We start from the raw sequence: 23,792 nt of genomic DNA on the forward strand, positions 1-23,792 counted from the left end.
TCTCACAGCCATACATGGTGAGCTATTCCTGCCCAGACTTACAGAGAACTTGTGGAAAGTATGCCTCGACGTGTTACCGCTGTAATACAAGCAGAAGGAGGGCCGACATGTTACTAAATAACATAGAAAAACACCTTTTCTGAAAAACTTGCGGTGTCCAAATTCTGTTGTCCATATAATGTATGAATATACCCTAACAACAACAGCATCATCATCATTGACAGATCTAGGAGGAGCCTAAACATTTTAGAAAAAGAAGATAAAATAATCGTAAATCTTTTTGAACATGAAAAACATATTTAATTTCTTGATATTTTATTTCATTCTCTGAACAGGAGGATGGCCGTCATGGAACGGAAAATGGTCGATGCAGACTAACATGAGTGAGTAGTCCCAAGCTGAGATATAGAAGCGCGGTTATCACATGTGACTGTTCTCATGTCCCAGGTGGGACTATGAATTTTATGAAGTATTTTATTTCTCATACAGATGGACAGCCGATGGACTTCGGACAAATAGGTGGAATGATGCAAAATCCATTAAGTGAGTACATTGTATGAGCAGAATATCAGCCTGTGTATTCTTTTCTATACATATCACAGCCATATTTGCATCATTGTAATCTGTCATATTCCCATATTTTGTACTCTCCTCTATAATTTGACACATTTCGTACCTTTAGTCCTTTACAGACCGGCCTATTTTGTACTTTAAGATCCATGAGATTTTCATTGTCACATTGCATGAACCATGACTCGTTAAAAAATCCATATGAGGTCTTGTTTTTTTGGGACAAGTCATGTATTTTAATGTCTCCACTCTGGTGTATATATAATATATAATGTGTTGTAAAACTTTGTCATCTCAATGTCATTGGTACAGTCCATTTCGATAACAGGTGTGATGCTTTCATAGTTACAGAGGGAGATTTACAAAAATGTCCAGAACAAAAACTGTCTTTGTTGCCTATGGCAACCAATCAAATTTTAGCTTTCATGCCTCATCGTGCTCATGAAAAATGAAATCTGCTCTGTGATTGGTTGCCATGGACAGCAAAGCCCGATTTTATTTTAAACAGTTTTCATAAATCTGCTCCACAAAACTTTGTCTGTGTCAATTTTCACCGGGAACCATGCAAAAATTAAAAAGTTATTGAAGAATGTTTGGGCTTCTTAGTGAATGAAGTTGTATTAATTTTAACTCCTTCACGACTGCCAATGGTAAATTTACGTCACTTTTGCCTGGACTCTGTGTAACAGCGATGTAGATTTATGTCTTACCCCCCCACCCCACCTCCACGGTGGGTAAAACAAGTGAAGAGGCTGTTATTAGATCATTACTGTCAGCCAATCACAGTGATGGGAAGAAAGGTTTGTATACTACAAACTTTCTCAGCATGTTAGCACCGCTTCAGCATCTCCCCCCCCCCCTCTTTCCTCCCCTCTCCTGTCAGGGTGAGATCAGAGGAAAGAGAAGCAGAACATAATGTGTAAAACAGCACATATTAACCCTTGACGCTTATTATTAGTAGCGATCAGACGATTTTAAAAATGCATATGGCCGTGTGAAAGAGCCCTTACACAGTAATCTTACTGGACCAATCAACTAATATTCTAAACAGGCAGGTTGACCTACAGGCAGTAGAGACCTATAGGCCAAAACTCAGATGCCTTTGTTTGGACAGGCTTAGAGGCCGAGCCCTTTCCATACGAGGTGGGAACCAGCTGTAGGGCACTCAGATCTTGGCTGTTTAACCACTTAGGTGTTGCTGTCAGTGCTGACAATGACATTTAAATAGTTGAGATGTCTTTTTATTCCCCTGACTGGTCAAACCCCACAACTAAATCATGGGGTGCTCTTTGGGTGCCATGGCAGTCAGGGGCATAGTAAAGGCTCCCAGGGTTGCCATGGATTTTTTTTTCTTTTACTGTCTCTGGCTTTAAAATTACATTAAATGTACAATATACTGCAGTATATTGTAAGAGTAATCAAATGATTGCAAAGTTCAAGTCCCCTTGTTGAGCTAAAAAATATAGCAAAAATATGTAAAATAAAGATTTTAAAATTATTACAAAAAATGTGAAAATTAAATAAATACTTTTTCCAGTCATTTCATCAAAATAAATAAATAACGCCACATTTATAAAATTATGCACTGAGATTTAGCCTTAAGACAAATCAGTTTGGCTCCACACAGCCTCCGTTATCTACAAGTCACTGCAAGCAGTAAATTACCCCTAGGTATCAGCGCATGACAACGGGTTAACTTTTTTCAAGTCACAGCATAGAGCCTCCGCTATCTACAAGTCTCTGTATGCGGTGAATTGAGCCACAGTTGTCAGCGCTGTACAGTGGGGTAATTTATTTGTGCCCTGCTCTATTCTTAATCTGCCATGATGAGTAAGGGTAAGGGTCGAGGACGTGGACGCGGACGTCCAAGTGAGGGTGTGGGCACAGGCTGAGTTCCTGTGCATGGTGAATCACAGCCGGCTGCTGCGGGATTAGGAGAGAGGCAAGTTTCTGGGGTGCCCAGCTTCATATTACAATTTATGGGTCTGCGTGGTAGACCTTTATTACAAACAGAGCATTGTGAGGAGGTCCTGTCGTGGATGGCAGAAAATGCATCCAGGAATGTATCGACCACCCAGTCTTCTATGCAGTCCACTACTCCCGGCCTAGGGACTGCAACTCTGAATCCTTTGGCTGCTGCTCCTCCTTCCTCCCAGCCTCCTCACTCGATGAAAATGACATACTCCGAGCAGGCAGACTTCCAGGAACTGTTCTCGGGTCCCTACCATGAGTGGGAAAAAATGGTTCCTCTCTCACCTGAGGAGTTTGTCGTGACCGATGTCCAACCTTTGGAAAGTTCCCAGAGTCCGGGTGATGAGGCTGGGGACTTCCGGCAATTGTCTCAAGAGCTTTTTGTGCATGAGGATGATAATGATGAGACACAGTTGTCTATCAGTGAGGTAGTAGTAAAGGCAGCAAGTCTGAGGGAGGAGCGCACAGAGGATTCGGAGGAAGAGCAGTTGGACGATGAGGTGACTGACCCCACCTGGTTTGCTAAGCCTACTGAGGACAGGGCTTCAGAGGGGGAGGCAAGTACAGCAGCAGGACAGCTTGGAAGAGACAGTGGGGTGGCCAGGGGGAGAGGCACAACCAGAGCGAAGAATCCCCCAACTGTTTCCCAAATTACCCCCTCATGGCAAGCCTCCGTGCAGAGGGCTAGGTGTTCAAAGGTGTGGATGTTTTTTAGTGAGAGTGCGGACGACCGACGAACAGTGGTGTGCAACCTGTGTCACACCAAGATCAGCCGGGGAGCCACTACTACCAGCCTCACCACCACCAGCATGCGCAGGCGTATGATGGCCAAGCAGTAGCACCCCACAAGGTGGGACGAAGGCCATTCACCGCCTCCGGGTCACACCACTGCCTCTTCCTCTGTGCCCCAACCTGCCACACAAATCCAATCCCTCTCCCAGGACACAGGCATGAGCGCCTCCCGGCCTGCACCCACACCCTCACCTCCACTCCATCCAGCATAGTCTCTCAGCGCAGCGTTCAGCTGTCGCTAACACAAGCGTTGGAGTGAAAGCGCAAATATGCCGCCACCCACCCGTATGCACAAGCTTTAAACATGCACATTGCCAAATTAATCAGCCTGGAGATGCTGCCGTACAGGCTTGTGGAAACAGAGGCTTTCAAAAACATGATGGCGGTGGCGGTCCCGCACTACTCGGTCCCTAGTCGCCACTATTTTTCCCGGTGTGATGTCCCAGACCTACATCAGCATGTCTCCTACAACATGAATCATGCCCTCACCAACGCAGTTACTGGGAAGATCCATTTAACCACGGACACGTGGACAAGTACTAGCGGGCAGGGCCACTATATCTCTGTGACAGCACATTGGGTGAACTTGGTGGAGGCTGGGACCAAGTCAGAGCCTGGGACCGCACACGTCCTATCCACCATGGCACACATGGCTGACTTCATGTTAGGCTGCCTTTCCCGTGACCCTCGTGTTAGACGCATTCTTGCCAACACGGATTACTGGGTGTACACCATTCTCGACGCTGTATAAGAGAACCTTTCCACTCTAATTCCCGAAAAGGAAAGGGGTACAAGAGTGATGCACTACCACAGGGCTCTGCTGGGAAAAGTGATGCTAAAGTTCCCATCTGACAGCGTTAGTGGCAGAAGACGCAGTTCCGAGGGCCAAGTAGCAGGGAAGAAGCGGGGATCAGGCAGCATGTCCAGCGCAGGCAGGGGAACACTCTCCAAGGCCTTTACCAGCTTTATGGATTCCCAGCAAAACTGAGTCACCACTCCTCAGTCAAGGCTGAGTTGGACGGAGCACTGTAAAAAGATGGTTAGGGAGTATGTAGCCGATCGTACCACCATCCTCCGTGATGCCTCTGCTCCATACAACTATTGGGTGTCAAAGCTGGACACGTGGCATGAACTTGCGCTGTACGCCCTGGAGGTGCTGGCCTGCCCTGCTGCTAGCGTCTTATCAGAGAGGGTGTTTAGTGCAGCTGGGGGAATCATCACGGATAAGCGTACCCGCCTGTCAACTGCCAGTGCCGACATGCATACACTCATAAAGATGAACAAAGGCTGGATTTCCCCAGACTTCTCTTCTCCACCGGGGGAAAGCAGCGGAACCTAATGATTCTTTTCACTGCAACAGGAGAAAAATGCATCCTCTATCACCAAAAAAAAGGGGGAAATTAGCTTTGTCAGTCACTCTCGGATATTATTACTCCTCCTCCTACTCCTCCTAAAACAGCAAGTCATCACGCTGAACTGCCAACTTTTCTGCGGCCCAAAAGGCTCTGTTTAAAAGTGTTTTGCAGTTTTTCAACGTTTCAAAAGTATTGATACTTTAACAGACACCAATTTTTTTCACAGGGCTGCCTCTAGGCTCTGCTAAAAATTAAGCAACAGCGAGCTGTATCTTTAAAAAATGTTTATGGGTTTCACCTGCCCTCGCGGTTGAGCAATTTTTCAGGGGTGCACCTGTACTCTTGGTACACCAATTTTTCTGGCCCTCGCCTATACTGTTATCTAACTAATTTTTCCAGCCTTTGCCTACACTCTTGGTAATCAAATTTTTTCAGGGGTTCGCCTATACTCTTGGTACACCAATGTTTCAGGTGTTCGCCTACACTCTTGCTGCAGAAATGTTACAGGGGTCTGCCTATACTTTTGTTACAGAAATGTTACTGGGTTCTGCCTATACTTTTGCTACAGAAATGTTACTGGGGTCTGCCTATACTCTTGCTACAGAAATGTTACTGGGGTCTGCCTATACCTTTTCTACTGAATGGTTTGAGGGGTTCGCCTATACTCTTGCTACGGAAATGTTCCTGGGGTCCGCCTATACTCTTGCTATGGAAATGTTACTGGGGTCCGCCTATACTCTTGCTACAGAAATGTTACAGGGGTCTGCCTATACCTTTGCTACAGAAATGTTACTGGGGTCCGCCTATGCAGTTTCTACTGAATGGTTTAAGGGGTCTGCCTATACTTTTGCTACAGAAATGTTACTGGGGTCTGCCTATGCTGTGGGTGCACAAAGACTTCCCATTGTGGTGTTTTACCTGTCTGGCACAAATACACTGACTGACTAGGGTAGAAATCTGGGCTGAGGTCCTTGGCAGGGTGAAACTCTGCCATAGGAGAGCCCAAGGAACTCAAAGACTTCCCATTGTGGTGTTGAGCTATCTGACACCTACACAGAATGAATTGTGTGGGGACACATGGATTTCCCATTGCTATGTAACTCCCGGCACCTTGGGTCACACAAGGTGGAGGCTGAGACCGAGCCTGACCCTTGGCCCGCTCACGTGCTTCCCACACAGACTATTGTTGCATTGTGGAGATGTGTAGAAGTGCTGGCAACTGAGTCCCCTTTATGCCCACGTTTGCAGCGCCTGACAATTTTGTGACGAAGGTGGAATGGGATTGGAATGATGATCGTACATCAATTTATCATCAATTCTCAACAGCATTGTGGGCTATCGCCCACACTTCCTAAAAGGGTCGCTGCCTGGCCCTGCCAACCATCTGCAGTGTGTGCCTCCGGTTCTTCCTCATCCAGTACGCACTTATAAATAGACATGCGGGTGGTGTGGCTATGAAGTGAGCGTGTGGCATGAGAGCAGCTGAACGCTGCGCAGGGTAACTTTTGTGTGCGCTGTGGATGCACGGTCGTGCAGGGGTGTTGGACAGCAATGCCAGCATGTAACCCAGGAGAAGAGGCAGCGGCATCACCCGCAGGCAATGATTGTCCTGGTTGCAGGTAGTGTGGTGCTTAGCTAAGATGTGCCAGTGCATGTGCCTTACTAATAAGGGTTTGTCCCAAGTAAATTGTTAGGGGGGTGACACCAAACTCTTGCCCCCATTTTGGCTTAATAGTGGGACCTGGGAGCCTCAGATGCAGCCATGCATGCTGCCCCTGCAGCTGGACTAATACCCACCACTGGACAGAGTCTATCACCTAGGAGTCTTTTTCCATCATCTGTCCAATTTACCATCAGCTGGGAGAGCACCAGCGAAAAGGATCAAAGTTTCTCCTGGGCAATTCCACACTGCATAAGGCATCCCTAGTGCAGGTCCAGTTTGCTCTGACCATCTTCGTTCTGCCCCAGCTTACATACACAGAAAAATGTGTACGTGCAGCTATTGACAACTTTGAGTCCTACACACCTGTAGGTGGCCAATCCCTCAGGCATCTACGTGTCAAAGTCACAAGACCCTTCAGAGAATTGATGGCTTAGTGCCAGATAATTACATTGTTAAAGGTCACAAGACCATTCGGTAATTGATAGCTCATTGTCAGTTGATTACAAAGCTCCATTGGTTTACAGGATATATATTTGCTCCATTAGATTACAGGATCTACACAATAGGCATACCTAAACGAGTCTTACAGGCTCAGGTCAATTACAGTTCACATTAGTTTTATCCTGACCAAATTAAAGATATAAGAAATCACTTTATTCAACTATCTATACAATACTACAGGCTGAGCCAGTCATTTAGTGAAGTATAGATCTTTTTGCATAACCTCTTAAACATTCAGGCTCCACTGAGCAATTGAGATTCAAGACAGTAGTATCAAATGAAAAGAGACTCCTAAATGTAAATCTAACTACAAGTTTCATTCACAGATTGGATTATAAGGACCGCACAAGGAAGAATCTTTGTTACAGCTTTTCTAGAAAATACATTCTCCGCTGATGCGCCTGTATATGAAATCCTGGTGACTGGGACTTTACGTAGCACTACAGTAACTATCTCCATGAATGATGCTGATTTCAAGAAGAAAATCCAAGTTGGAAAAGGAGAAACAGCGACAGTTGAGCTTCCAAACACCATGGAGAACAAAGGATCTGGGATTTATTCTCATGGAATCATCATCAAAGCTGATGCCGATATCACTGTTATGTCCAGGAACTTTAAGAAAACCAGTGGAGATGTTGCTTTGATTTATCCAGTTGACCACTGGGGAAATGAATACCACATAATCACCCCTATCAATGGACCTTCAAAGCATTATGCACAGTTCGGTGTTCTTGCCCATGAAATTCCAACAACAGTCACCATTCTGCTCAGTGCAGCTATCCAATACAATGGGAAAAATTATCAAAAGGGTGACAGGATGATTGTGAAACTGGAGCCATTCCATTTTCTGCAGATTCAGAGTAAAGATGACCTATCAGGGACCATGATATCCTCTGATCACACTGTTGCTGTCATATCTGGTCATTCATGTGCTCCTAGTAATGGAGGTTGTAGCCATATATATGATTATCTCAGAGATAAAGAAAAATGGGGTAATTCCTACTTTGTCCCAGGCCTGTCCTTCCAGGGGGCAAATGACCTGGTTTTTATCTCGGGTAGTCAAAAAACTTGTATTCAGCACAAGTCAGGTGAGAAAATCATAAACTCCAATGTAGAAGCAGGAAAAATTATGACATTAAATGTCTCTGGGTCCTCACCCTTATCCATCCACAGCACAGAGAAAATTCAGGTTTTATTTCATGGTACTGGTGGAACATTTAAAGGTAAACCCTTTGGCCCTTTCATGACTGTAATACCAGACATTGAGAGCTTCGACTTAACATATAATCTCATTGGACAGAAGGATTTTGACAATAATTTGGCCATAATTGTAGCAAAAACATCAAAGGGACCAGAAATCACATTTAATGGAAAGACTCTAAAAGATGCTACGTGGAAGGCGTTCCCTCAATCTGAATATTCCTGGGCAGAATATAATTACGGTGGTGGCTCTAGCTCCAACACATTGCACCATTCCTCAACACCTTTCGGACTCCTAAACATTGGTTACTCAATGAATAAGGCCTATGGGTCACAGGCAGCAGCTATACAAGGTGTGTATGTTGTATTCTTTTTCATCTCACATTTCGGTGCATTTAGAACTTGTCTTAACTATTGTTGATGCTTTCTTTACAGCTCCTGGAGGTTCATCACGCAAGTCACATGGTAATTCACAGCTATACTTTACTTGGACCCAAAATAACAGTAATTGTAGAAATTTTATATGAAAAACTAGTAATTTTGCAGCAACTGTGGGCAGTGATAATGAGGATGATTCATCCACAGCTTCTCCATGTGTGTAGTTAATAGAGATGAGCGAACGTACTCGTCCGAGCTTGATACTCGTTCGAGTATTAGCGTGTTCGAGATGCTCGTTACTCGTAACGAGCAACACACGATGTTCGGGTTACTTTCACTTTCATCTCTGAGACGTTAGCGCGCTTTTCTGGCCAATAGAAAGACAGGGAAGGCATTACAACTTCCCCCTGCGACGTTCAAGCCCTATACCACCCCCCTGCAGTGAGTGACTGGCGAGATCAGGTGTCACCCGAGTATAAAAATCGGCCCTCCCGCGGCTCGCCACAGATGCGTTCTGACACAGAGGAGGGAAAGTGCTGTCTTGGTGGAGCTGCTATAGGGAGAGTGTTAGAAGTATTTTAGGCTTCAAGAACCCCAACGGTCCTTCTTAGGGCCACATCTAACCGTGTGCAGTACTGTGGAGGCTGCTTTTTGCAGTGTTGCACATTTTTTTTTTTTTGGTATATCGGCCGTGCAGAGCATTGCACCCTGCAGTAATACTCCAGGGCCAGAAGTGGTGGTGAGGCAGGGACAGAAGACATATTGATTGAATATAGGCAGTGGGCCTTTGCAAAAACATTTGGGGAAAAAAATCTATTTGGGCTGCCTGTGACTGTCCTCAGTGTTCTGGGTCTCTGCTGGGTGTAGTAGTCCTCCAAATTCATACGCAGCCAGCTAAGTGTTACAGCAGGCTTGCGCAAAATTATTTCCTGGCTCTGTCTGGGCTGTTAAATCACCGCTGTATTGCAGTCCACAGTGCAACACTCTGCAGTTCTTTGACATACTCCAGGGCCAGTAGCGGTGAGGTAGGGACAGAAGACATATTGATTGAATATAGGCAGTGGGCCTTTGCAAAAACATTTGGGGAAAAAAATCTATTTGGGCTGCCTGTGACTGTCCTCAGTGTTCTGGGTCTCTGCTGGGTGTAGTAGTCCTCCAAATTCATACGCAGCCAGCTAAGTGTTACAGCAGGCTTGCGCAAAATTATTTCCTTGCTCTGTCTGGGCTGTTAAATCACGGCTGTATTGCAGTCCACAGTGGAACACTCCGCAGTTCTTTGACATACTCCAGGGCCAGTAGCGGTGAGGCAGGGGCAGAAGACATATTGATTGAATATAGGCAGTGGGCCTTTGCAAAAACATTTGGGGAAAAAAATCTATTTGGGCTGCCTGTCACTGTCCTCAGTGTTCAGGGTCTCTGCTGGGTGTAGTAGTCCTCCAAATTATTTCCTGGCGTTCCGTAAGCGAAGTCAGCCTCCAACCACAGGCCAATAAGCGGCACATTTAATTACAGCGTTCTGTTTCTGCACTACTGGTAATACACCATGCTGAGGGGTAGGGGTAGGCCTAGAGGACGTGGACGCGGGCGAGGACGCGGAGGCCCAAGTCAGGGTGTGGGCACAGGCCGAGCCAGTGCGGTGGCCAGGGGTAGAGGCAGGGCCAGACCGAATAATCCACCAACTGTTTCCCAAAGCGCCCCCTCGCGCCATGCCACCCTGCAGAGGTCAAGGTGCTCAACGGTTTGGCAGTTTTTCACAGAGACGCCTGACGACCGACGAACAGTGGTGTGCAACCTTTGTCGCGCCAAGATCAGCTGGGGAGCCACCAGCATGCGCAGGCATATGATGGCCAAGCACCCCACAAGGTGGGACGAAGGCCGTTCACCGCCTCCGGTTTGCACCACTGCCTCTCCCCCTGTGCCCCAACCTGCCACTGAGATCCAACCCCCCTCTGAGGACACAGGCACGAGTGCCTACCGGTCTGCACCCACACCCTCACCTCCGCTGTCCTCGGCCCCATCCAGCAATGTCTCTCAGCGCAGCGTCCAGACGTCGCTAGCGCCACTGTTTGAGCGCGAGCGCAAGTACGCCGCCGCGCACCCGCACGCTCAAGCGTTAAACGTGCACATTGCCAAATTGATCAGCCTGGAGATGCTGCCGTATAGGCTTGTGGAAACGGAGGCTTTCAAAAGCATGATGGCGGCGGCGGCCCCGCGCTACTCGGTTCCCAGTCGCCACTACTTTTCCCGATGTGCCGTCCCAGCCCTGCACAACCACGTCTCCCGCAACATTGTACGCGCCCTCACCAACGAGGTTACTGCCAAGGTCCACTTAACAACAGACACGTGGACAAGCACAGGCGGGCAGGGCCACTATATCTCCCTGATGGCACATTGGGTGAATTTAGTGGAGGCTGGGACAGAGTCAGAGCCTGGGACCGCTCACGTCCTACCCACCACCCGAATTGCGTGCCCCAGCTCGGTGGTGGTATCTGCGGCGGTGTATGCTTCCTCCACTAAACCACCCTCCTCCTCCTCCTACGCAACCTCTGTCTCGCAATCAAGATGTGTCAGCAGCAGCACGTCGCCAGCAGTCGGTGTCGCGCGGCATGGCAGCACAGCGGTGGGCAAGCGTCAGCAGGCCGTGCTGAAACTACTCAGCTTAGGAGAGAAGAGGCAGACGGCCCACGAACTGCTGCAGGGTCTGACAGAGCAGACCGACCGCTGGCTTGCGCCGCTGAGCCTCCAACCGGGCATGGTCGAGTGTGACAATGGCCGTAACCTGGTGGCGGCTCTGCAGCTCGGCAGCCTCACGCACGTGCCATGCCTGGCCCACGTCTTTAATTTGGTGATTCAGCGCTTTCTGAAAAGCTACCCACGCTTGTCAGACCTGCTCGGAAAGGTGCGCCGGCTCTGCGCACATTTCCGCAAGTCCCACACGGACGCTGCCACCCTGCGCACCCTGCAACATCGGTTTAATCTGCCACTGCACCGACTGCTGTGCGACGTGCCCACACGGTGGAACTCTACGCTCCACATGTTGGCCAGGCTCTATGAGCAGCGTAGAGCTATAGTGGAATACCAACTCCAACATGGGCGGCGTAGTGGGAGTCAGCCTCCTCAATTATTTACAGAAGAGTGGGCCTGGTTGGCAGCCATCTGCCAGGTCCTTGGAAACTTTGAGGAGTCTACCCAGATGCTGAGCGGGGATACTGCAATCATTAGCGTCACCATTCCTCTGCTATGCCTCTTGAGAAGTTCATTGCAAAGCATAAAGGCAGACGCTTTGCACTCGGAAACAGAGGCGGGGGAAGACAGTATGTCGCTGGATAGTCAGAGCACCCTCATGTCTATATCTCAGCGCGTTGAGGAGGAGGAGCAGGGGGAGGAGCATGAGGAGGAGGGGAAAGAGACAGCTTGGCCCACTGCTGAGGGTACACATGCTGCTTGCCTGTCATCCTTTCAGCGTGTATGGCCAGAGGAGGAGGAGGAGGAGGGGGAGGAGCATGAGGAGGAGGGGGAAGAGACAGCTTGGCCCACTGCTGAGGGTACACATGCTGCTTGCCTGTCATCCTTTCAGCGTGTATGGCCAGAGGAGGAGGAGGAGGAGGATCCTGAAAGTGATCTTCCTATTGAGGACAGCCATGTGTTGCGTACAGGTACCCTGGCGCACATGGCTGACTTCATGTTAGGATGCCTTTCTCGTGACCCTCGCGTTACACGCATTCTGGCCACTACGGATTACTGGGTGTACACACTGCTCGACCCACGGTATAAGGAGAACCTTTCCACTCTCATTCCCGAAGAGGAAAGGGGTTCCAGAATGATGCTATACCACAGGGCGCTGGTGGACAAACTGATGGTAAACTTCCCATCCAACAGTGCTAGTGGCCGAAGGCGCAGTTCCGAGGGCCAGGTAGCAGGGGAGGCACAGAGATCAGGCAGCATGTACAGCGCATGCAGGGGACCATTCTCCAAGGCCTTTGCCAGCTTTCTGGCTCCCCAGCAAGACTGTGTCACCGGTCCCCAGTCAAGGCTGAGTTGGCGGGAGCACTGTAAAAGGATGGTGAGGGAGTACGTAGCCGATCGCACGACCGTCCTCGGTGACGCCTCTGCCCCCTACAACTACTGGGTGTCGAAGCTGGACACGTGGCCTGAACTCGCGCTGTATGCCCTGAAGGTGCTTGCTTGTCCTGCGGCTTGTCAGAGAGTGTGTTTAGTGTGGCTGGGGGAATCATCACGGATAAGCGTACCCACCTGTCAACCGACAGTGCCGACAGGCTTACACTCATCAAGATGAACAAAGCCTGGATTTCCCCAGACTTCTCTTCTTCACCAGCGGACAGCAGTGATACCTAAGCAATACGTAGGCTGCACCCGCGGATGGCAGCATCGTTCTCTATCACCATCAAAAACGGGGACCTTTTTGCTTCATCAATCTGTGTATAATATTCCTCCTCCTCCTCCTGCTCCTCCTCCTGAAACCTCACATAATCACGCCGAACGGGCAATTTTTCTTAGGCCCACAAGGCTCAGTCATATAATTTTTGTAAACAATTTTTATACGTTTCAATGCTCATTAAAGCGTTGAAACTTTCACCTCAACCAATTTTTATTTTAACTGGGCTGTCTCCAGACCTAGTTACCAATTAAGCCAAATTAACCAAAGCGATTAATGGATTTCACCTGCCCTCTTGGTTGGGCATGGGCAATTTTTCTCAGGTACATTAGTACTGTTGGTACACCAATTTTTGGGGGCCCTCGCCTACAGTGTAATCAAATGAATTTTTAGCCCACCTGCATTACAGCTGACGTTACATCAGCTGTGTTGGGCACTGCAGTGGGATATATTTATGTACCGCCGGTGGGTTCCAGGGAGCCACCCATGCTGTGGGTGCACACGGAATTCCCATTGCGGAGTTGTACCTGCCCTTGACTATTTATAAAAAACCGCGGTCTGACTGGGGCATGCAGACACCTTGACAGAATGAATAGTGTGTGGCACATAGGTTCCCCATTGCTATGCCCACGTGTGCAGCTCCAGATGGAGGTGGCACAGGATTGGATTTCTTATTGCTTCTGTACAGCATTGTGGACTATCGCCCCGCCCCTTTTAAAGAGGGTCACTGCCTAGCCGTGCCAACCCTCTGCAGTGTGTGCCTGCTTTTCCTCTGGCAGACGCACTTATAAATAGACATGAAGGTGGCGTGGTGTGAGGGCAGCTGAAGGCTGGGCAGGGACAGTTTGGTGTGCGCTGTGGACACTGGGTCGTGGGGGGGGGGGGTTGGGCAGCATGTAACCCAGGAGAAGTGGCAGCGGAGTGTCATGCAGGCAGTGATTGTGCTTTGTTGGAGGTAGTGTGGTGCTTAGCTAAGGTATGCATTGCTAATGAGGGCTTTTCAGAAGTAAAAGTTGTTGGGAGGGGGGGGCACTCTTGCCGCTATTGTGGCTTAATAGTGGGACCTGGGAACTTGAGATGCAGCCCAACATGTAGCCCCTCGCCTGCCCTATCCGTTGCTGTGTCGTTCCCATCACTTTCTTGAATTGCCCAGATTTTCACAAATGAAAACCTTAGCGAGCATCGGCGATATACAAAAATGCTCGGGTCGCCCATTGACTTCAATGGGGTTCGTTACTCAAAACGAACCCTCGAGCATTGCGATAATTTCGTCCCGAGTAATGAGCACCCGAGCATTTTGGTGCTCGCTCATCTCTAGTAGTTAATGTAACACATTTCATGGCAGGTAATGATTATGAGATGGGTGATTGAAAATAATCAACTGAATCGGTATTTAGGAATAATATGGCTCTCAGATACTACAGAGCTGTTTATGTCAGTTAACATACATTCACATGATTTCATCATTGTTCACAAAATCAACTAATAAGTACAACTCAGCTTTGCTACATCTGTAATTTCTGTGATTGGGATTGGAGTTGGTCAGAATATTTGTATGCAAATAGTAAGCTGTAAGCTGCATTAGCTTCACAGCAGCGTTGAACCTTCTGTGGTGACATGTTTGCACGACAGCAACGGCTTGTCCAACACTGGAAAATGCTTCATGATTAGATGAAGGCTCGACTAGTGTTGGCAGCATTAGGACACTTGATGAGGATTATGCTTCAATGTTGTTTGTCAATATGCACCGCCAGCTATGTATGTTTACATTTGTGAGGTGTCATTTATTGGAGTCTCTGCTACATGCACATCACACACACAGCTCAGCTAAATGCACATCACACACACAGCTCAGCTACATGCATGTCACAGACACATACAGCTCTGCTACATGCATGTCACACACAGCTCTGTTACATGCATGTCACTCACACGCAGCTCTGCTACGCATACTTTACAGAGAGTACAGCTCTGCTACATGCATGTGACACACGTGACTGATCACATGATCTGCATATTTTAGGACCTGTGATGACATCACCATCATGTGATCAGGGGTGGAGCTCAGAGCCCCAGTGTCTGATCACATCGTAGTGACAACATCTCATGTAACTCACACAGTCACTCATCACTCAATCACTCACAGACAGGTAGTCGTTAGCATTTTGATAATAAACATACAGTGTTTACTAAAATGGAAGCCTACAGGACTTCACCAGAGCAGCCCTCGTCCTCCAGAACGTTCTATCCCAAGGCATCCGGATGAATGCACGGAATTTCATATGCGCCTTAAAAACACACCTCTTCAGGGAGGCATACCAAATCCCCTTACCTAGTCCCTCGCCCCTCCCTATGGCTCCCCACACCTTCCACCCTGCCTATCACATACGACCTCTACCCCTGCACCTCCTTACCACCCAAACCCGTTTGCTTTCTAATAACTGTTTTCCACATGAAATCCCCGACTGCCTGTGTTCCCCATGCCCCCCCCCCCCCCCCGCCGCCCCACTTGTACCTCCTGTACCACCCACACCCCATTTGTTTCAAACTGATTGTATTGCACATTCTAATTGCTGTATTGTTAGCGTTTCTCCCATGCTTGAAAACACTGCGGAATAAGTTGGCGCTATACAAATATAGATTATTATTATTATTAAGTTATAAGAACAGAAAGGGTTTCCAAAGTGAGAACTATACTTATTGAAATAGAAAGAGTAAAGGTATGAAAATCTAGGAAAAGCTGACGGGAAGGAAATGTAGGAGCCAACGCTACACTAACGACTAGAAGTGAAGAGTTAGAACACACCAAGTATAGAATATAAGACAGGTGAAGTCAAAAAACGGCAGAGACTCACAAATACTGAACACAACCTGTTTTTTTTTCAGTACTGAAGGCTTCATTCAAGACGATTATTGGTAATCTTCATCTGCTCTCAGTAGTAACCCTGTATATAAGTTGTATATACTATAGACTGACTCTAGATCATATATAGATAGTATCTAGACTGTATATGCATGGAATATATACTGTGAGTAGATGGTGTACACATTGTATATAGACTGTGTATAGATAGTGTATACATTGTATATAGACAGTATAGATTCTGTATATATTATATATTGATAGTATATATGTTGTGTATAAATTGTACATGGGCTGTATATACCAGAGTTCCCAGCGGTCCTGGATCCAGTGGGACGGTCCTGGATTTCTGGGGATGTTGTGCTGTCCCAGGAAGTCCTCTGGAATTTGTTTAGGCCACTGTTGTTACTCCATCATGGCCCCTTGCTGGCATCTGAGGGCATCAAGCTGCAGCCCGCAGCTAGAGATGAGCGAGCACGCTCGACTAAGGCAGATACTTGAGCGAGCATCGCTCTTCTCGAGTAACTGCATACTCGTCCGAGCAAATACGGTGGCGAGGCGCGGGTGAATGGGGGGAGGGGGGGCAGAGAGAAAGTTCTCTCTCACTCTCCCTGCCGCCGCCCCCCCTTCCCCCGCATTTGCTCGGACGAGCATGCAGATATTCGAGAAGAGCGATGCTCACTCGAGTGTCTGACTTAGCCGAGCGCGCTCGCTCATCTCTACCCGCATCCGTTTCCCCTTTCTGCTGTAGTCCGCAGCTATGGCGCACCTTATCCCCTTGTAGCTGAATTCTAATTCATTCTAAATTCCCTCATAATGTAAAATTTCTGTTTCAGAACATGGTCCAGCAAAAGCCTCAGAAAAAGGCACACTTGAAGCAAGTAGGTATAAAGCAGCGGTCTACGTGTAAACTGTACAGCTGCCATGGTGGGCCGCTTGTCCATGTAACATTGTATCAGTTGTCACTGTACATAGACTGGACATAGGTTGAATATAGATGTCCTATAGACAGTAGTTAGTATGTACTTTGTATATAGATGGTATGTGTAGATAGTACATTCATTGTATATAGACTTTATTGATTCTGTATATGTTATATATTGATGGTATATATGTAGCATATAGTCTGTATATAGATTGTATATGGACTGTATATACCAGAGCTCCCAAATGTCCTGGATCCAGCAGGACAGTCCTGGAATTCTGGGGCTGTTGTGCTGTCCCAGGAAGTCCTCTGGAATTTGTTTAGGCCACTGTTGTTACTCCATCATGGCCCCTTGCTGGCATCTGAGGTCATCAAGCTGCAGCCTGCAGCACTACTGTGCTACCTGCTGGGATGAAGAAAGACGTGGCTGATGGAAACCAATTTTTCCTTTATTTTTTCGTCCCCATTTCGAACTTGAATTTGCGATTGTTTGATTGCTCATATAGTATAATGTAATACCGTAGTTTATGAAGATGGGCCAGGTGCTCCTTATAGGCATTCATTCATGGTAGCCCTAAGGCAATGAAATGTCCCCTTGCGATCTCATCATGGGAGGGTGAGGGCCTTTGAGACTCCTAAACACCAAATGGGGAATTTAAAGGGTTAACAGCTGCCACCAGTGCTCACTCTGATTGCAGCTGTTGCCGCTATGTGTCAGAAATAGCTGTCACCTACCATGTTTGGAGAGGAATCAGCTTCGATACTGCTTGATGCCAACCCCGATGCTGGAGGGTGTACATGTATGCCCAAAAATGCCAAGGAGTTAAGCTAGGCTCTGCTGTAGTCCGCAGCTATGGTGCACCATATCCCTTTGTACCTAAATTCTAATTCATTCTAAATTTCATCATAATGTAAAATTTCTGTTTCAGAACATGGTCCAGCAAAAGCCTCAGGAAAAGGCACACTTGAAGCAAGTAGGTATAAAGCAGCGGTCTACGTGTAAACTGTATAGCTGCCATGGTGGGCCGCTTGTCCATGTAACATTGTATCAGTTGTCACTGTACATAGACTGGACATAGGTTGAATATAGATGTCCTATAGACAGTAGTTAGTATGTACTTTGTATATAGATGGTATGTGTAGACCGTGTATAGACAGTACATTCATTGTATATAGACTTTATTGATTCTGTATATGTTATATATTGATGGTATATATGTAGCATATAGTCTGTATATAGATTGTATATGGACTGTATATACCAGAGCTCCCAAATGTCCTGGATCCAGTGGGACGGTCCTGGATTTCTGAGGATGTTGTGCTGTCCCAGGAAGTCCTCTGGAATTTGTTTAGGCCACTGTTGTTACTCCATCATGGCCCCTTGCTGGCATCTAAGGGCATCAAGCTGCAGCCCGCGGCTAGAGATGAGCGAGCACGCTCGGTTAAGGCAGATACTTAAGCGAGCATCGCTCTTCTCGAGTAACTGCATACTCGTCCGAGCAAATACGGTGGCGAGGCGGGGGTGAATGGGGGGGAGGGGGCGGCCGAGAGAAAGTTCTCTCTCACTCTCCCTGCCGTCGCCCCCCCTTCCCCCGCATTTGCTCGGACGAGTATGCAGATATTCGAGAAGAGCGATGCTCACTCGAGTGTCTGCCTTAACCGAGCGTGCTCGCTCATCTCTACTCGCATCCGTTTCCCCTCTCTGCTGTAGTCCGCAGCTATGGCGCACCTTATCCCCTTGTACCTAAAATTTAATTAATTCCAAATTTCCTCATAATGTAAAATTTCTGTTTCAGAACATGGTCCAGCAAAAGCCTCAGAAAAAGGCACACTTGAAGCAAGTAGGTATAAAGCAGCGGTCTACGTGTAAACTGTACAGCTGCCATGGTGGGCCGCTTGTCCATGTAACATTGTATCAGTTGTCACTGTACATAGACTGGACATAGGTTGAATATAGATGTCCTATAGACAGTAGTTAGTATGTACTTTGTATATAGATGGTATGTGTAGATAGTACATTCATTGTATATAGACTTTATTGATTCTGTATATGTTATATATTGATGGTATATATGTAGCATATAGTCTGTATATAGATTGTATATGGACTGTATATACCAGAGCTCCCAAATGTCCTGGATCCAGCAGGACAGTCCTGGAATTCTGGAGCTGTTGTGCTGTCCCAGGAAGTCCTCTGGAATTTGTTTAGGCCACTGTTGTTACTCCATCATGGCCCCTTGCTGACATCTGAGGACATCAAGCTGCAGCCTGCAGCACTACTGTGCTACCTGCTGGGATGAAGAAAGACATGGCTGATGGAAACCAATTTTTCCTTTATTTTTTCGTCCCCATTTCGAACTTGAATTTGTGATTGTTTGATTGCTCATATAGTATAATGTAATACCGTAGTTTATGAAGATGGGCCAGGTGCTCCTTATAGGCATTCATTCATGGTAGCCCTATGGCAAGCAAATGTCCCCTTGCGATCTCATCATGGGAGGGTGGGGGCCTTTGAGACTCCTAAACACCAAATGGGGAATTTAAAGGGTTAACAGTTGCCACCAGTGCTCGCTCTGATTGCAGCTGTTGCCGCTATGTGTCAGAAATAGCTGTCACCTACCATGTTTGGAGAGGAATCAGCTTCGATACTGCTTGATGCCAACCCCGATGCTGGAGGTTGTACATGTATGCCCAAAAATGCCAAGGAGTTAAGCTAGGCTCTGCTGTAGTCCGCAGCTATGGTGCACCATATCCCTTTGTACCTAAATTCTAATTCATTCTAAATTTCCTCATAATGTAAAATTTCTGTTTCAGAACATGGTCCAGCAAAAGCCTCAGGAAAAGGCACACTTGAAGCAAGTAGGTATAAATCAGCGGTCTACGTGTAAACTGTATAGCTGCCATGGTGGGCCGCTTGTCCACGTAACATTGTATCAGTTGTCACTGTACATAGTCTGGACATAGGTTGAATGGTATGTAGACATAGAACTTCTAAGGGGAGTGACATTTTTGGGTGCGTCTGGTTTCTGCGGTATACAAACTGCAACACAAATGACATGATAACTTTATTCTATGGGTCAGTACGATTATCACTATTCCAAATTTATAGTTTTTTTGCTGTACTACTTTTATTTTTTAGATATTTAATTTTTTTTTATTTTCTTCAACCATTTTCTGAGAGCCCTAACTATTTTATCATTCTGTGCGAGGGCTAATTTTTTGCTGGACATCCTGTAGTTTCTATTGGTACCAGTTTGGTGTAGATACAACTTTTTGATTTCTTATTAATATCCTTTATCTTGGAGACAGAGTGACCAAAAAAAACACAATTTTGGTGTTTATATTTTTTTCACTATGTGGGGTAAATGATGCATTACTTTGATAGATCAGACTTTTTAATGGATGCATTGATAATAAATATTTTTTTGTTTCAATATTTAGATTCATTAATTATAAGTATGGCAAAAAAGGGAGGTTAAAAATTTTATTACTTTTTTTATTCCCCTCCATACACCCTGAGCCTGCAGAATGTAACTGTACGACCTGTAGCGTTAAGAGGTTTAAGACATTGTGAACTGATTGTACGTTATCCCCTATCTCATGATAGGGGATAACTTGCAGATGGTTGTAGGGCTTACCACTGGGTCTCCAATCAAACCTGAGAACACGGCTCTGGCACATCTCGAAATGTTGACAGTAGCAGTCACACATGTGTTGCTGTTGTTTTAACTTCATTTAGAATGCTGGAGCTGAGCACTTGAATTTGGCCATCTGCAGTGGTTGCATTGAAGTGAATAGAGAGGCAGTACTCATGTGTGACCCCTGCTGTCCACATGGTGGGGTGCGTGGTGCCTCAGTTCTTAGGATTGGTGGGGGTCCTAGCAGTCATACTCCCACTTATCGGCAAGCTATCCCCTGTCCTGTGGATAGGAGATAACGAGAAATCATGGCACATCACCTTTAATCCTTTAAGGTCGCTTTAAAAAAATATATATATTTCCGGTTTCTTCTTCCCACTTTCAAAAAAGTCATAACTCTTTTATTTCTCGTCTGTATCAATGGGGGGCACAGCTCAAGACCTTGGGTATACACTACTGCTAATAGGAGGCAGATACTAAACAAAAAAGTGTTAGCTCCTCCTACTAGCTATACCTCTCCTGCAGGCATTATTCTAACATTTTAGCTTAGTGTCCGTAAAAGGTAGACATTGTTCTCGCCACTCCTCAACTACCTCTTGGATTCAGGGAATGCAGGGAATCGGTAATCTCCCAGTTACCCTAGTGAGGGGGACGAGTTAACAGAGTTAACCATGCTGTTGTCCGTCCTAACCCCGGATGAAAAGAGGGCACATCCAAGTCTTAAGGGGTTGTCTCGCGCCGAAACGGTTTTTATTTTTTTTTGCATAAGCCCCCCCGTTCGGCGCAGGACAAACCCAAGGGATGTGTTAAAATAAAAAAAAAATATTACTTACCCGAATCCCCGCTCTGCGACTTCTTCCTTCTTCCTACTTCTTCCTTCTCCAAGATGGCCGCCGGGATCTTCACCCACGATGCACCACGGGTCTTCTCCCATGGTGCACCGTGGGCTCTGTGCGGTCCATTGTCGATTCCAGCCTCCTGACTGGCTGGAATCGGCACACGTGACGGGGTGGAGCTACGAGATGCCGCGTAGAAGGGGGCGGAGCCAAAACACCGCTCATGCCCGGACCGACCAGAAGGAGAAGACCCTTCTGCGCAAGCGCGTCTAAAAAAGCAAGAAGACCCCGAAATTAGACGGAGCCATGGAGACGGGGACGCCAGCAACGGAGTAGGTAAGTGAATAACTTCTGTATGGCTCATATTTAATGCACGATGTATATTACAAAGTGCATTAATATGGCCATACAGAAGTGTATAACCCAACTTGCTTTCGCGAGACAACCCCTTTAACTTGGACGTGACCAACCCGCTACACAATCCCCTTTTATAGCAGAGCATTCCCTTCCTACTTAATGCAGGTGAGACAGGGATGCAAACAGCTTGAACTAAGGATTCCATGTGCTTTCCTCTCTTAGGAGATAAGTATTTCTCCTGTATAGAAGTCAGTATCTTCTTCCTCTTGCCTGTATTTCCCTCCCTTCTTTTTCTGGCTACTACAAATCCCAGCAGGATTTTATGGTTGCATTTTTGTGTTTTGGTTGCAAGGGTTTCTTCGCTGGCCCGCTAAGTCCCTTCCCTTAGATCGGACACTTGAATCTCTTTATTGAGCCAGCTGTGGTAGACGGGTGCAACAAATTTTCATGATCAGTGGGAGTTTTTGTCCGTGGTGTTCATTTTACATAATATCGACAAGGAGTCAATATTATGTATCCTTTTTGAATGGTTTAGTAAAAAAGTGGTCGTCTTTGTAAGCAGTAAATTCACCAGTGTCCCATTTGGCAAAAAACATTACTCTCTCTATGGCTGATACTTCATCTTTTCAAGACATTTCATGACAGGAAGATAAAATCACTAGTCAAAACCTCATTTGAGGCTGTGGGATCAACACTCAGGACAGTTTTTGCCTCTACTTGGGTCAGTAGGACATTTACTGAATGGGCTAAGCAACAAAGACAAGGTATTCTTTCTGGATCTTCTCTGGAAGAATTAGCAGATATGGCACAACAAGCAGTTCAAGCAAGGAAGTTTAAATGTGAAGCTTTCTTGGATATGGTTATACTCCTAGCTTGCATGTCGGTGGCTTTGGTAAAAAGTCCTTAACAGGTCTTCCATTTGTTGTATCAGGAATTTTTAGAGTCAGGCTTTATTAAATTATTTAGGAGGCTACTGGGGGTAAGAATCTCGTCCCAAAGCAGACCTAGATGTACAAAAGCGTTGCAAAGGAAAATAACTTGTTTTCGTTCCTTTTGCAGCTCCAGCCCCCAAAACTCAGATATTAAAAAAACCCATGCAGAAGTAGAAGCAAAGGCCCTCAATTGAAAGGAGACCATCCTGTCCTACAAGATTCCATTCACAAAAGCTTCTGTATGAAGCGTGGGCCCCACGTGATCAGTTCAGGGTGGTGGTTGGGCAATTATCCCTATTCAGGGAAGCTTGACTTGCCTATATTTCAGACACTTTGGTTAAAATGTTGATACAAACCCTGACCGTATTGACCAGCCTGGAGAGTCTCCACATCACTCTGGACATGCTTTCCAGGTTTGGGTGGATCATCCATAATTTCAAGTCTTTTTTCACACTGTCACAATGGCTAGATTTTCTGGGTCTATCGTCTCAACATGAATCAAGCTCATGTACTATTGCCAACATCAAAAACATTTCTAATTCAGAAACATGTATATTCTTTGAAAACCCTGAATCCCAAGACAATTTGTCACTGCATGAGTTTGCTGGGGCTAATGGTCTCCTCCTTGGAGATGAGTGCCTGCAGCCAGTTTCACACACGGCCTCTCAAGTGGACCATTTTCTGAAAATGGGACAAGTCTGTGACCTCCCTTGAAAGGAAGATCTGACTACCTCTGCGCATTCAGTACTTTCTGCTTTGGTGGCTGAGGTCCCTGCAGATCCATCTAGGATGTTCCTTTATGATCTTCCAATGCCAAATACTCACTGCAGATGCCAGCCTTTCCAGTTTCAGGGGTACATTGAAGAATCTCTTGGCACAAGGATTGTGGTCCACAAAGGAGATCAAACTACTGATAAATGTGTTGGAACTTCAGGCCATACTCTTGTCCCTTCTTCACTTTGGACTCCAGCTGATGGAACTATTAGTGCGGGTCCAAATTGACAATTCCTTGGGTGTTGCATACATAAATCATCAAAGAGGGGATGAAGAGTATTTTCCAGTACTCTCTGTAGTCAACATACTGGGACACATATAACTGGAAAGCAGACGTCCTTAGCAGGAAGATAGTTGACCTAGGAGAATTGGAATTACATCCCAAACTTTTTTGGGACCTTTGTTGTAGGTGGAGTCATCCAGAAATCGACCTCCGAATCAATCGCAAGCTGCCAATCTTTGTGGCCACACCTGAAGACCAAGCTTGAGCAGAAGATGCTCTAGTAGTTCCACAGGCATAATTGCAGTTCCCTCTGTCTTTTCCCCATTAACACTAATACCATGACTTCTCAAGAAGATCAAGATGAAAGGCCTACTAGTGATTCTCATCGCCCCAGATTGGCTCCGCATTGCGTGGTATG

The 23,792-nt window shown here is 46.5% G+C and overlaps 1 protein-coding gene across 1 annotated transcript in view; it reads left to right on the forward strand.

The window, feature by feature from the left end:
* The window catches only part of LOC136631925 (uncharacterized), a 98,527-nt gene that overhangs the window by 66,953 nt on the left and 7,782 nt on the right, over positions 1 to 23,792 (forward strand). Inside the window, exons 16-24 of the mRNA XM_066606418.1 lie at positions 336 to 383; positions 490 to 543; positions 7,179 to 8,405; positions 8,488 to 8,517; positions 15,713 to 15,742; positions 16,526 to 16,570; positions 17,544 to 17,588; positions 18,411 to 18,455; positions 19,429 to 19,473. Coding sequence (XP_066462515.1) covers positions 336 to 383; positions 490 to 543; positions 7,179 to 8,405; positions 8,488 to 8,517; positions 15,713 to 15,742; positions 16,526 to 16,570; positions 17,544 to 17,588; positions 18,411 to 18,455; positions 19,429 to 19,473 — 1,569 coding nt within the window. The remainder of the gene's footprint in view (positions 1 to 335; positions 384 to 489; positions 544 to 7,178; positions 8,406 to 8,487; positions 8,518 to 15,712; positions 15,743 to 16,525; positions 16,571 to 17,543; positions 17,589 to 18,410; positions 18,456 to 19,428; positions 19,474 to 23,792) is intronic.

The sequence above is a fragment of the Eleutherodactylus coqui genome, chromosome 6 (genome assembly GCF_035609145.1).
Source record: "Eleutherodactylus coqui strain aEleCoq1 chromosome 6, aEleCoq1.hap1, whole genome shotgun sequence".
Classification (NCBI taxonomy): domain Eukaryota; kingdom Metazoa; phylum Chordata; class Amphibia; order Anura; family Eleutherodactylidae; genus Eleutherodactylus; species Eleutherodactylus coqui.